General features: G+C 35.1%; 2 protein-coding genes across 2 annotated transcripts; both read left to right on the top strand.

Moving 5' to 3' along the window:
• The first annotated feature begins 3,057 nt into the window (after positions 1 to 3,057).
• On the top strand, positions 3,058 to 4,509 carry LOC117781020. Its single transcript, XM_034617729.1, is given in 6 exon segments — positions 3,058 to 3,129; positions 3,190 to 3,286; positions 3,347 to 3,478; positions 3,481 to 3,536; positions 4,088 to 4,279; positions 4,353 to 4,509. Coding segments are annotated over 6 exon segments (567 nt in total). The 5' UTR covers positions 3,058 to 3,063; the 3' UTR covers positions 4,377 to 4,509.
• A 4,583-nt stretch (positions 4,510 to 9,092) lies between these two features.
• LOC117780961 (protein rolling stone) lies at positions 9,093 to 10,341 on the top strand. Its single transcript, XM_034617662.1, has 4 exons — positions 9,093 to 9,268; positions 9,332 to 9,545; positions 9,748 to 10,042; positions 10,102 to 10,341. Exons 1-4 carry the CDS (start codon positions 9,158 to 9,160, stop codon positions 10,265 to 10,267), a joined length of 786 nt encoding a protein of 261 aa, XP_034473553.1. The 5' UTR covers positions 9,093 to 9,157; the 3' UTR covers positions 10,268 to 10,341.
• The last annotated feature ends 3,950 nt before the right edge of the window (positions 10,342 to 14,291 follow it).

Raw genomic sequence — 14,291 nt, 5'->3', positions numbered from 1 at the left:
TGAAATCAGTTATATGTATTGAACATACATCACACAAAAATGTGTGTGTTGGGCAAAATGTTCATATAGAGTCAATTAACTGAGAATGTTGTAATTGAAATTTGAATCGACAAAAAGTCACAGCAACACAATATGCCAAGCAAACTTTTCTGTCATTCTTGTGAGAATTCTCAACTGGATTCAGGCAATATAAAATAACATTAATAATCACAAATTTTTTTAAAAAAAAAATTCTTAAAAAAATCCTTTACATATTTAAGTTAGTAACGGGTAATTCTATAGCGGATCTCGACTATAATTTTACCTGTTCTATTTTGTCTTGATGTATTTTGTTGCAGTGTTTGAGATTTGGCTAACGAAATATTTGACGAACATAAGAGGAATCATTAAATGATAGGTCAAATAAAGTTAACTAATTCAAACTTGTAACAAAATCTCTAGAAACGGGTTTTAATATTCAGACTCTTAAAACTCAGCCCAAACCATCAACGGTCCTACTTCAAAATTCCTCTTAGAAAAGTGCACGGGCTCATTACCTAAATCCTTCCAAGAGTTTAAATTGGACAGATCTGATAGGTTTATATCATATTGGAAGGATTTGAGTAATACAAAATAGTAAAGTATAAATAAATGTATAATATTAATTGGTCTTCATAAAACTAGATGAATAGTCAGTCTGATTTTAAGATTATTTTTTGACCTTGCTTGTTTGCGTAATCTAAAACACCACGACCTGCTGGTTTACTATAATATATAAGTAGCATACATAAATTTAAGAAATGTGTAACAAAAATCCATTTAGTACTTGGAAGAATTATCGAAATGAAATCAGTTATGGCTAAATGTTATTGCAAATACAAAATTCACTTTGCGAAAAAAATGATCACAAAGGAGAAAAAAGTTGACATAGTACAGAAATTGAAATTTAAGACAAAAATTGTCATCGTAATGGCGCTTTGTCTTAACGCCCCAAAATTATTGTCGCTTTGTGAATTTTGCCCAGCCAAATGACAGACATTAGGCCACGGTATATGTGACAAATGAACACACATCACACACACGGAAATATGTGTAAAGTGTGTGGGCAAAATCAATTCAAGTTCAATTCCTTTGATGAAATGTGCGCCTGTACGGAATGTGGATCCGGGATCCAAATCCGGATCTGTGTCATACGTGACAGTCGTTCCAAAAAGTTACCACGGTTAATAATACCTATATATATTTGACTGTACATTGGTATGTGATGTTGCATCCATTGGCATCGAAATAGCATGGGTATTATGGGTATTACGAATGTTCTTTGTAAAAACATGGCCGAGGAAATCGTTCAATTAATAACGCAAATCCTTTACGGCCCAGTTACTAGGACAGCCAACGCGTCGTTAATTAATGCGCTCTTCGTCAATTTAATGCACTCGGCTGCCTTTGCTTGGTGCTATGATTAATGTTTAATTAAATTTGCAACATTTATACCAAAAAAAGAACGAAAGTTAAAAAAAAAGTCGACCAGCAAGCAGAGTCAGGATTACATCATAATTAATCGCAGTCATTATTTATAACGATATCACCAAAAGCAAACAAAAAACATTGTCTTTTCATTTCATTTTGAATACATGCATACACATACATACTTACAATAGGTAGTACCTATTTATACTTATATTTCAAAGTATTATGTAGAGTGTTTAAAAAAAGAGCATCAATCGTAAATATTATTATGTACTTGAAGTCATAATACATAATTAAATAAGGGTCGCTTTCAACCTTTCAGTCTAGACAAATTGGTCGATAAAGGAAGTTTGGTTTTCTTGTTAAAGTTCCATTTATTGATGACGTTATTCTTTTCTGATATTAAGCGAATGAAAGTAGCAAATTAATATGATATAGTACGCCTTTCATCTTCATAACGCGAACAGGTTTCCGCATGTTTGTATTTTGGTTTTCGGTTGCGAAAAATCGTTGTATATCGGTTTCTTAACGATTTCCGGTATTTTGTAGGTCTCGGTTTCGAAATGATACGATTTCGGTTCACAAAAAATAACAAGTTGAAGAAATGTTATAAGAAAAAGATCTGATAAATATTCAAATTAAGGATTAAAATAAATTTGAGAAACCATGATTAAACCTTTAAAACAAAAATGAAATTAATGCTTGATTAAAGCGATCCTAACCGTTTTACATGAATCGACTACTAATCGGTTGGTTCGGCTTAAATAGATTTGGTTTTTAGGTTTCGGTATCATAAAAAAGATTTGTTTCCGTTAGGGTTTCAGTTAAGGAAGTAAAGCCCTTTGGCTACAATAGGCTTTGAATTCAAGATGAGAAAACGTAACTGTACAATTTATTATAACTACATAATTAGTCAATTACAAAGCATTTAAGTTTTAGTACGACAAATTTTTTGTTTTATAAGATATCGAAACCAAACTAATGTACCCTGAGATTTAAAAATTCGCAATATACTTTATAGATATTTATATAAGTAACGGGTGTCCTATAGTCGGGAACTCAACTATAGCCTATCCTATCCGTCTATTTTATAATACATAATATTTATAATAACACGCACTATTCTGTCTGTTATTGGCTATTATATTCAAATAAATAATAACATATAGAAATGACTTGAGAGCATTCTGCAAGCAGTTGATTAAAGTGAAAGAGGCAGCTTCTATTCAAGTTCAAATAAATTATCTAAAATTGTATTGTTGTTTATTATTGCACAATGTTGCACTCTTATCGAAATTATTGTTCTTGGTCAGACAATTAGGAATGACACTTATCTTAAATGTTAAGATGCAACACTCGTATTTTCCATTATTTACACAAGTTTCCAAATTTAATTAAATTAATCGGTCCTCTTGGTCAAACGGAACTAACTGATAATTGAAAGCTGTAAGCACTTAAACAAAGACTTACGGCAGGTGCTCTTTATTAAGACACTTAATTAAGGATGTCTTGCCATGTTGTGATGTAAATATTTAATAAATTGTTATCATTGCTTTTAATTTCAACAAAATTATTAGTGAAATCAGCAAAATTATATACAGTTCGTTAAGCGTTATGGCAGATGTAAATGGGGGCTTAGTAACTGTAATTGTACTCTCATATCAGCTATTTTTGTACATCGTAAGTAGTTGCACATGAGCATTATAATAATATTAAGGTGAATTGGACGTCTCCAAGCAGCGATCCATCATTCCTTTTAAGAGAGAAGCCATTTTCCTTGTCATTCATAATTTTTTCCTGTACCATATTATAAATCGTTTCAAGCATATGGCTCAAAGTGAGTTTCTATTAAAACTTTGATAAATTTCGCCGGTTTTCACGGATTTTTCTCATTCAGCATCCATTAACAACTCGGGTCCGGTGAATACCTTTTATTATGTTCCATTGGTATATGAGGCACCTGCTGCGCTTCAGACTTATGAGGAACTTCACGTAGTACTGACGTCCAAAAGCTGGACTTTCTTTGAAACTCTTTTAGACATCACTTAGCTCTACTACTGCCCTTCATTCTAGCTCTAATTGTGCCGGTGAGTCACATTTTTCATCAAAATCAAAATCTAATCTAAATCATTGTGGTAGACTTATTAACGATAGATTTTAATTAAGTTTGCTTAAATCGAATTTTAATGTTTGATCACTTAAACAAGGTTCCAAAAAAATCAGCGTTTGAGTTTTTTTTATGAAGAGACCAGCAATATCTTTTCAAGCTTGACCCAAGTAACTTCAGATTAACAGATGAATCTATCAATCAATTGATATTTTCCGAAATTCCGTAGCTTGTCAATCAATTGTGTTTTAGATGGATTGTAAAACTTCTTCAGCATCTAGATAAGTTTAAATAAAATATCTTTAGATTTAGTTATATCCTAGCTCGTCAATCAATTGTGATTGATGTGGATTGTAGAACTTCTATCATATTATAGAGCTATCAGCTATTATACGTCAGCTTGCGAATTAGATCTTATTAAAATGTCTTTATTGAAATTAGATTGAATAAAATTGCTTTAGATTGACAGATATCCTAGCTCGACAATCAATTATGATTGAGATGGATTGTAGAACTTCTGGCTTATTTTAGCGCTGTAAACTGGTCTACGTCAGCAGCCTGGTGATTATGTCTAACCTGGCGATGTGCGTCTGCTTTGTGTACTCGATGTGGCAATGGTTGGTTCTAAGCCGGTTCTCGCTAAGTTTGCAACTGATGGCAATCTTCTTTCTGGGTCCTGTGGTGCAGTTGCTGCTGATGTTTCGATTCGCGGCACGCATGTTGGTAAGTTTGATGGTTATGATCAAATAAATTTGGGATATAAATTGGACTACGCTAACCTATTCATAACCTGCAGCTCAACCTTTGGATTGTAGTTTGATGCATGAAATGGACTGTTTAAGGCGAGAACTGAGACTGGTCCTGTTGGAGAAAGAGGAGGAAAACTCGAAGCATAGGCAATGCAAAAGTTTGGCATCAAATCAAGCCAATAAAACAACAAAACTGAGCAACTTCAGCCACTTGCACAAACCAGAAACACTTTCGCTGCACAACAACTGCCAAAGTGCAGGCATTTATGACAGCACAGACAGGCATGGGGCAAGGGGGAGGGACTTGATTGAGACTAGGGTCGGTTAAAGAAGGCAAATCGCATAGCGAAATTGTTGCTGAAAAGTTGAACAAATATTGAGGTCAGCAAAATTTTGTGAGGCGATCCTGCAGGCGCCTTTTGTTGTTGCTGTGTAAACTGTTTTGTAGCCTTTGGCACAAACTTCTGACAGGCACAGGATACTGGCAAAATACACACACACACACACATAAACCCACATACTCGAACACACTTACTTGATGGCAATACGGACAAAAATATTCAATGAAAATCGTCAGTCGACAGTTCTTCCTTTTGTCAATAAAAAAAGTGGTTGCTTGCCAGCCTGTTGTTGTCCTGACTTTCCAAGTCAGAAGAGCTTCTGCTAGAGTAGATTTTGGGTGTGGGGAGCTATGGCGCATTGCAGGCGTCCACTCTGGTCGTGCCTTCTTTCTACTCCCCCTTAACTGGTTTGCCGCCATACCCTTTAGATTCTCATTGAGAAATTGACGCAAATGCCTTTCGATTTTTCGTTCTGCTTCTGTATTCCGAGTCCGAGGACACGACTTGACTTTTCGCATTGCATAATTGATTGTCCCAGTCTGTGCGAATGAGTGTCTGTGTATGTGTAAGAGTCCACGTTGCCCGCCCTCATTTATGTACATTTTCAATATGCATTCTCAATTGTTTGCACTTATTCGATTATTTAAAGAAAATCTGCGTCAAGAAGTTTTGTTTATATTTTTTTTCAAGTGAAAAGCTTAATTAAAGTGCTCAAAATGCATCGATTCTGTATTTAAATTAGTCATTTTTATCAGTGTATGCCTTATAATTAAGAAAAGGATATGCACATGGAAAGGAATCACATTGGGAAGCGGAACCTGAAGGAAATCTGAAATTTTTTTGCTAACAACCAGGGAGAATTCAAGAATCCGCAACCCGAAGTCTTCCCATGCGATCAACTTCAGATTGTCTTGGAACAATATTTGGGACGGCTGTTTCAGCGATTTCTGAAAATTCGAGCTCCTTCCACAAAAATTATTTTTTTTTCTGTTGTCAACAATAACTTCATTTTACAATTATAAAAGTTGCACTGACGCAAACTTTTTGCAATATTTATTTTCTGAATTGACAAAAAAAATGTATTCAAATTACTTTCATTTACACATTTTGCCAACAAATCTTGACAAGCGCCTCACAGCAAATGCAATAATATCAGCACAAATTTTTTGTACAAATACATTTATGTGTATGTGTATATTTTGGACATATCACGAGTGACACTTCTGTTGAATCCCATGTATACATATACATTGTACAATATAAAAACTATGCGAGCTGGAAATTTGAAATTCATGCAATAAAATGTTGATATGCTTTGTAGGAAGTAGAATCACATGACAAGGCACCACAGGCCTCATTAGGCCAAACATCATACCAAGCACACCCACTAGGACGATATAAGGACAAGCATACTAGAATCAAGATGATATGCTCTCATGTATTTATGTTTGCATTTGATAAATATACTTATACAAAAACTGTCATAGCACACTCTCAAGGAGAGATTGCAAATTGCAAGCGAGAACTCCCAGGAGTCTAATAACAGAGTAAAAACAAGAGCATTAAATGGACGCTTAGATACACCGACGATGATATACACTTGCCTAAGTTGAATACACTTCAAAATAATAGTGACATTTTAGACCATATATATATATATCAATCATCATTAAGATACAGCACAACTTCGATCCGATAATTTCTTATTTTCTTATTGTTTGAAATTCCTATCGATAGTTGAGAAGCTAAAATTATTGCACTGACACTATCATAAAGTCGTTATACTCTCTCGTTGGCAATAGGGTAGACGAGACGAATCTAAAGTCGTGATATAGCCACGCATAGTAACGAGCTACGGACCGCGCCTGTATAATGATGTGCAACGATATCGTCGTGTCTTAGCACGCAAAGGCCTCAATCCGCCAATTGATTTGACAATGATGTTGATGATGATGACGTTTGCGACCTGCATGCCAATGCGCCGGGTCTTTCGAAATTGAATTTTGTGCCTAACTCGTGGGCGGCATGCCAAGCCACCATTTGCCATATCCAATGGACGGTGTCCTAGGTCGGTCCTTGGTCCTATGTCCTGTGTATAGCAACTGGCACAGATTACAAATCATTATTGGCTGCCATTGTCAGTGTAATTTCAATGAAATTGGGGTTTATGCGACGAGCTGCTCTGGCACTGCGGAAATTTAATTAATCTAAAGAAGTACAGTAAATATTATGACGGGCTTAAGAAAGTAAGCCAGTAAAGAAAAATTAACGAGTTTTAGAATTTGTTGAATATTATTGTCGATTCCAATCCAATTTTTAAAAACCCTTTTCTAACAAAACAAATTTGATAAATTTAATTGAATTTCCATTTCAAATGTTAAGAAATTTAATATGAAGGTATATACCATAATTAGAAACAATGTTGTTATTTGAACAAACCTCATTATTCCAGTAAATTAATTGGTTTTCTGCTTTGTTTAGTTTACAGCCCTGGTCTTTCTAAATCAACTTCGTTCAGGATAATTGACTTTACTAGACTTTGCAGTATCAAGTGAAGCCACATAATTGACAGAGCTTTGATATTTCTTTATATCCAATCAGAAAAAACGAATTGCTCAGCCACAGTCTCTATTGGGAATCGACATACCTATTGAATATAATGCCAAAATACCACATGAAAACCCGCACATCGACCCACATGAAAGTAAACTTGGAGCACAAATTTTCTGTGATTGATGCGCAATTCAGCAAATCAATTGGAATGCCACAGAAATAAACTAATACACGAAAATTGAGCAAAAGCAAAAGGAAATGAAGGATTGTTGGAAGGATGGAAGATAGTTAGAGAAAGAAACGAGTTGGCACGGTGAACTTTTTATTCTATATTTGCATTTCCAAAGCCCGCAGATGAGGAGTGGGCGTGGACGTTACATGTGATTTTGATAGAGCTATGGACTTGTGCAATGTGAAAAAATCGACAAACAAACAAAATGTATGCAAAAAGTTTATTCAGGACAGCCTAGCTCAGGACTTTCAGTGAAAAAAATAAGCGGAGAAAGTGTGAAAGATATAAAAGGTAACTTGGTTCAAGGCAAGCCTCGTGAAGGAAATTTCAACTGAACGCATCCAACCCAATTCCTTCTGATGTACATGTAAATCCTTAAACCTTGTTGCAGGACTTACCAAGATTCTGCACAGTGAGGAGTAGTTACTAGACAACCTCATTAAAATCTTTATCAAAAAAAAATATTAAAACAAATCAAACCACCTGCTGCAAACTACCAAAATTTTGGTGCAGCTTCGGTTCGATGGTTTGAGCCATAGAGCCAGACTTAGGTTCGGTTCGCGAACCGGTTTATTTACTCCCTGAACCCAAGGTTTCAGTTCGAAACTTTGTTTAATTTAATACACAAACAAATTATTTTTAATAAAATTTTTCTTTTTTTTAAAACAAAATCTAGCTTTTTTAAAATATTAAGTAGTTTTAAGATATCATATTATTATATGACTTGAATTCGATGTTTCAAATAGTTGCGCAAGATTAGAGATGAAGACAATGTATACAACTATTATATTTCGAACCGAACCCTTTATTTAAGAAAGTGGATCGGTTCAGGTTCTGGTTCGCGGCGTAGATAATATCAAAGGTTCGGTTAATGATCCAGTTCGAGTTTCTTAAAAACCGGTGTACCAAGGTTCGGCTCAGAACCGGTTTGCAGCCTTGAATTAAATATATTATTAAAATAAAGTTTTTTCATCCTAGCTAAAAAGTGAGCGTTTTTCGCAAAAAAGAGCAAATCAAATGAACGATTAGCAGAAAAACAGAATTAAGTTCTATTGAACTTGTGCTAAGCGATGCAATTGAACTTTATATTGTAGTCGTTGTTTTGTGCAAAATACAAACCATTTAAATGGTAATCTTATTTAAACAATTCTCCAGTTTGTAGCAAAGAAATAAGAAGTAAATTAAACTTAAGAACGATAATGAATAATAGTTGTCCGTTGAGTAAAGCATAATTCAAAGGAACGATTGCAATGCTCAGCCCACTGTGCTTGAGCTTAAGTCTTGTATTTAAGTGTAATGGCATTTTAATTGCGCGCTACAACTCATCCAAGTGTCTCTCAATTAAAAGTGTCTGCTTGGCTCAAAAGGACGTCGTCGTCGCCGTGGGATCGTCGTCTCTCGGTCACGTTAAGGAGCAATGTGAGATGGGAAAAGGGAAATGATGTCAGGCACATGTCGTAATTTTCCGCAGAGCACATCAAGTCTGGAACCGCAATAAAGCTCAAACCCATGCTTGGGCTCAGACACATGTAACAGTTAATTATGCAACACAGATAAGAAGAAGATGGAGGAATCTCACATAAATGTAAGCGTTTTATTTAAAAACTCCACTTTGATATAACCCTCAGAATATTCTCGTAAATATGTTAATTGAGTATTCTAAATTCTTTATTTTCATCTAGAAACATATCGCTAAATTTTCGATGACGGAAGATAAACAGAGAATATGACCCAATCAACTGAGCTACGACAGGAGCCTTTAAAGCTGCGGGAAGAGTTACAAATACGGAGTATTGGACTACATCATCATGCACCCGAAGATTTCTTCAGATCTCAAGTTAGTAACTACAAGGGAGCACTTCTTCTTTCTACTCTGAAATACTTTCTCTCATTTTAACAGTGGCAAACGGAGCTTCAATCATGCAGATTTCTTATATATCGCTGGAGTTTGGCTGCCTTCTTCGGGACAGGTGTAATCTCTTATTTGATATTATTTTTCAAAGGAGGAACGGTTTTTATATACTTAACAAATTGGAATTTCATATTATGCGGCGTAACCAGCATAAGTGGGGCCATTTTTGTTTCGATACATCATAGAGATTCAGATAAAATGGGTGAGTTTATTGTTTAAAATCAATTAATTAGAGGAGGACATAAAAAAACTAATGAAATAAAAATGATTTACATTCAACACAAAAAGTAACCAAAAGTCAAACACAGACCTATAAGACCGAAAATGAAAACAAATTTAAAGTGATCCCATCAACCAGTTCCATAAATATATTATCTTAAGTATCTTATAACCCTATCCCTCAGTAACCCGTCGCTGTCTAGTAAAGTGTTACTGGGCCTGTTATTGGATCAATTTAATACTTTCGCACATCGTATCCATTGTCTACTGGTTCTGCCTTTATCGCGACGAGCCAAAACGAAAACTAATTTATCATATTTACAATATTTGGATTCATGCAATGCCTCTGCTGCTCTTCACCGTGGATCACATGTTAGTTGCCCATCCGTCACGTCTGATGCACTTTCTGTATCCTTTGCTTTTAGCAATGGGCTACGCCGGATTTTCCTATGTTTACTACTTACTCGGTGGCTTGGATCCGTAAAGAAAATATAGTAAATACTGTGTGTGTAGTAATTACAAAATGCTTTCCTTTCCAGATTCGGACGAACCTTTATATATAAAATATTGGATTATGAAAAGCCCAGTCAGGCTTTAAAGAATATTGGATGGATTTCAGTTCTTTTAGTTTGCTGTTCTGCACTTCAGTACGGTGTCTATCGCCTTAGAGTTTTTATAGCTCGCAAATTGGGCAAACTGCAGTAGTTTAATATATTAATAAATACATTGTTTTTCGTAAATTCATTATAAATGCATACCATTAAAGCAAACTAACCCGACATTGGCTGCTATCTGTGTCTTGATATGTCGCTTTTCTTGTTTACTATATTAGCACGTGTCTGGAAAGCGTAATGAAAATGCAGCTTTTCCCCATTGGCTATCTTTTCCACCCTCTGTTATTATGCTAAGCAAATTGTTATGCCAAAGTTTGTTCTCGTTTATTTGTTTCATTTTGAGTTTATTTTTCGAATATGTAATTTGTTTTCATAATTTTATGACTTCTGGACATATTGTGCTTGAGGTTTCCGATGCGTTCAATTTTTTCCTTTTACCTATTTTCGGTTCTGAGCTTGTGGTAGAACAAAGTATATAAAGATAAGTGATAAGTGTAGATTACACGATTGTCTACGTGTAAACAATTAAGTGTCAACTATAAATTGTAAACGTGTAAACAATGTAAGCAATGTCAACAATGTAGACAATGCCGAAAATGTGAGAAGAGTGAGCTGGCGAAATCAAGAGAAAGAAGTTATATAAAATTGTTGAATATAAATGAATTATATTCAATTAAAGTTGGGTAATTATCCACCTTTATTGTTCATTATTATAATATTATGGTGCACCATAATGGAGTTGTATTAAATGGTTTGAAAATAGTTGGATTTTTCGAATGACAGACCTGGTCGAGAGAGGTAAGTCCGTGAAATTATTTATTATTAAATATATAATTTTATATAAATATAAGTAATATCTAACGTGTAAATTAATAAAATATAAATATTATAGGTAATTGCAATTGGGTGACACATTTCATTTAGCTTTTTGTTTTTAATTTTTTTTAGCAAGGGTTTCAGGCCCTTTAAAAAAAGAAGATAACAACAGCAAAAATCAACCAGCAGCGTAGCCAAACCTATGAAGGATATTATTGTAGACATTGTTAATACATTGTTTGCATTGTTTACGGATTGCTTACATTGTTTACGGATTGTTTACATTGTTTGCGGATTGTCTACATTGTTTACGCATTGTCGTCACCAATGTGTAGACATTAAAAAATTACGCGTAATGGCAAAACACTGGGCACAACACTGATAAAGATTCTTGGAATAAATATTTATGTTAAATTAAGTTAGTAAGTAATTGTTTATTGAGATATCAACTTTATCGTTCTTGGAATTATTATTTTACCTTGACGCCATTTTTTTATATTCAAAATTCTTTCTAAAGAAAAAACTGCAAAATTATGAAATTTAATGAAACTTATTTTCGAACAAGACTTTAAATTTTATATCCAAAACTCTATTTATGCCGAAATTGTGGGCGCCATCTAGGCTTCCCTATAGGTTATAGATTTTCTGATCAAGCCTTTGAGCTGTATAAAGGGCATCTTTCAGTCGATAATCTTTTTATATGTGCGCATTTACTTTGAACTTGCTATAGAATTAACCACCCCATAGAACCTGCTGCATGTGGTTGTTTAACTTGCTTAAAGTCGTCGCCTGTGCAAATAACATTATAGAAAAATGGATGCCGCCTTCATAAGATAGGCAGCAAAAGACGAGAAGAGGAGCGGGGAGAGAAGCTCAGTTGCCAGAGTTGCCATAGTGGCGTCAAGTTACTAAAGTGATTTCATTTATACAAAATTTTACTGCTTCGGATGCGAGTACCAGTTGATGGATACACATATGAGCTGCATCAAGTGGCATGTCAAAATAGGGTATGGGGGATATATGGGCCATGGCCTGTGGCAACTTTGTGAGTGCAGCCACTTAGCCTGGTTAGTTGTTGCAGCTGGCATTCCCAGTACCGAAACATATCGAACGCTAACGTATTTATGGCTGCACTTTGCTTGACAACTGCCAAATGGGTCTGCCAGAAAGGGGTGTGGCCCTTGATTCTGTTAGAAGTTAGAGAATGAGAGGGAGAGAGGGAGAGAGGGAGAGAGCGAAAGGGAACACTTAAAGCAATATCTTAAATTGTCGCCATCGTCAGGGGCGCTAACAAGTGAAGCGTTCGTTCAAAGTCAACAAGGCGAATAACATTTTAACATTTTTTAACATTTCCGCCATTTTGCATTCAATTTAATTTAACGTAAACATTTATATGTTTATTATTATTACACGCACACGCTGAGAAGCGGCGTCGACGTCAACGTTGGCATCGCTGCTGCTGCTGTTTATTGTGCATGAGAGTTTCATGCTTGAGATGCGCATACATAGCGTATACGTAATATGCATTTTGTAGCAATACGAAGGGAACTTTAGAGCTGCAGCTGCAGCTGCAACTGGAGTGAGATGCAAGGGTGCATGGGGTAAAAGTACCCACTATAAATTTGTCCACACTAACAACTCGACGCTCGTCCGACAACAACAACGAAAACAACAAAAACAACTACACACAACTGAAACTTAAATCTTAAGTAGCTCAACTTGTTTATTTATCGAAGCAGAAGGTAATGCGTTTCGGCGGGGCTCACTGTGGGGAAGAGACTGGGGCATGAAAAAGAGCAAAAATCAGCAATGTATCGCCATAATATTTTTTCAGATTGCTGTTGTCTTAAGGTGAGTTGTAAATATTATTTTAAATGCAGCCAATGCTCGCAAGAACTAGTTATTTCATAGAGGTTGAATTTTACTTATTCAAATTCAGTTATAACTAAGATTAAAAATACTTCAAGTTTTTAAATATTTCTCGGGCAATTTTAAGATCTATTCATAAGCAGAAATGCGTGTATAAGACCTCAATAAATTGGGTAGTAGTATTATAAAGATGCAAAGTCATTTTTTGAGTATTATTATACTGGACCGACGAATGAATAATTCAATAATAAAGCTGAGAATTTGCCAAAAACTATTCTACATTAAAATCTATTATTATTATTATTGCGATTCTCGTGTGGTATAATTTAGAGCATTCAGGCTATTAAAGCGGAATGGAATTTTATTCTTTCAATGCGCATTCGAGTGTTAAAATGTGTATATGAAATTGATTGGCTGATTACACCCACATACACCCACATACACACACACACACACAGACACACGAACAGAGAAAAAAAGATATTCACTCGCTTTCGTAAATATAAGTATATATAAATTTCATTTTGAATATATACATATATTCTTTTTATTGCCTTTTGTTGACTGTTGAATGGTGTCCTTGGTATTTTGGAATTTTTGTGTTGATTTGCTGCGGAAATGACGCAAATAATGCAGCAAATTTAAGCCAGTCACACACAATTTACACACTCACCTGAATCTACACATCTTGCTGGGTTATTTATGACAATAACAACAGCTACAACAACAACTACAGGCAGTTGCCAGGCGGCTGTCAACCGACAACAGGATGTTTTATATTATGCCTGGAAAATAAAGGCAACACACACACACACACACACATCCGTTTAGCCACTCACACCCACACATACACAATGGAGGGATTTGCTGTTTTAATATTCAGCATACATTTACGTATATATATTTTTACCCCTTTTGTGTCACTTTGAAAATTAAATTTAATTGTGGTGCTCATTAATGGCACGTCGTCTGATAGCACAGCCCAAAAAACCAGGCGGAAATATGTGATTTCCGGCAATAAATATCTATACCAAAGGTACCAATTCATAAAAATACATTTGTAAATAGGTTCAATAAGCAGAAAGGATCTGGGAAATGCTCTTCTACGAGTAAAATGAAAAAATAGCGAGCAAACGGTATAAAAACTTTCCAACTACACTTTACACAATATTCTCTCACGCTCTCACGCGCAATTTATGAGTTTCAATTTAAATTTATAACTTGATTATCACTTTTGCATTTGATATTGGATACCATTTTTTTTTATGGGCGTTGTTTTCCTCCTTTCGAGCGTGAGCCGAGCCAAAACAAACAATCATTTAAGCATAAAACCATAAATCTATGCGCCAATAAGAAGGATTTCACAGCGAGTTATACAAAATACGAGCAACCTAATCCAATAAGAAGAAGACAGAAAGAGAGGGTAAAAA

This window comes from Drosophila innubila, assembly GCF_004354385.1.
Source record: "Drosophila innubila isolate TH190305 chromosome 2L unlocalized genomic scaffold, UK_Dinn_1.0 4_B_2L, whole genome shotgun sequence".
In the NCBI taxonomy this organism is placed as follows: Eukaryota; Metazoa; Arthropoda; class Insecta; order Diptera; family Drosophilidae; genus Drosophila; species Drosophila innubila.
This window is presented reverse-complemented; position numbering and strand designations above follow the sequence as displayed.

What these genes read in the sequence shown, in the direction of transcription:
- LOC117780961 (XM_034617662.1), top strand. Translation starts at nt 9,158, where the DNA reads ATGACCCAATCAACTGAGCTACGACAGGAGCCTTTAAAGCTGCGGGAA. An exon ending in AAGATTTCTTCAGATCTCAA is followed by an intron (nt 9,269 to 9,331) that starts GTTAGTAACTAC and finishes TCATTTTAACAG; the next exon opens with TGGCAAACGGAGCTTCAATC. An exon ending in TAGAGATTCAGATAAAATGG is followed by an intron (nt 9,546 to 9,747) that starts GTGAGTTTATTG and finishes CCTATCCCTCAG; the next exon opens with TAACCCGTCGCTGTCTAGTA.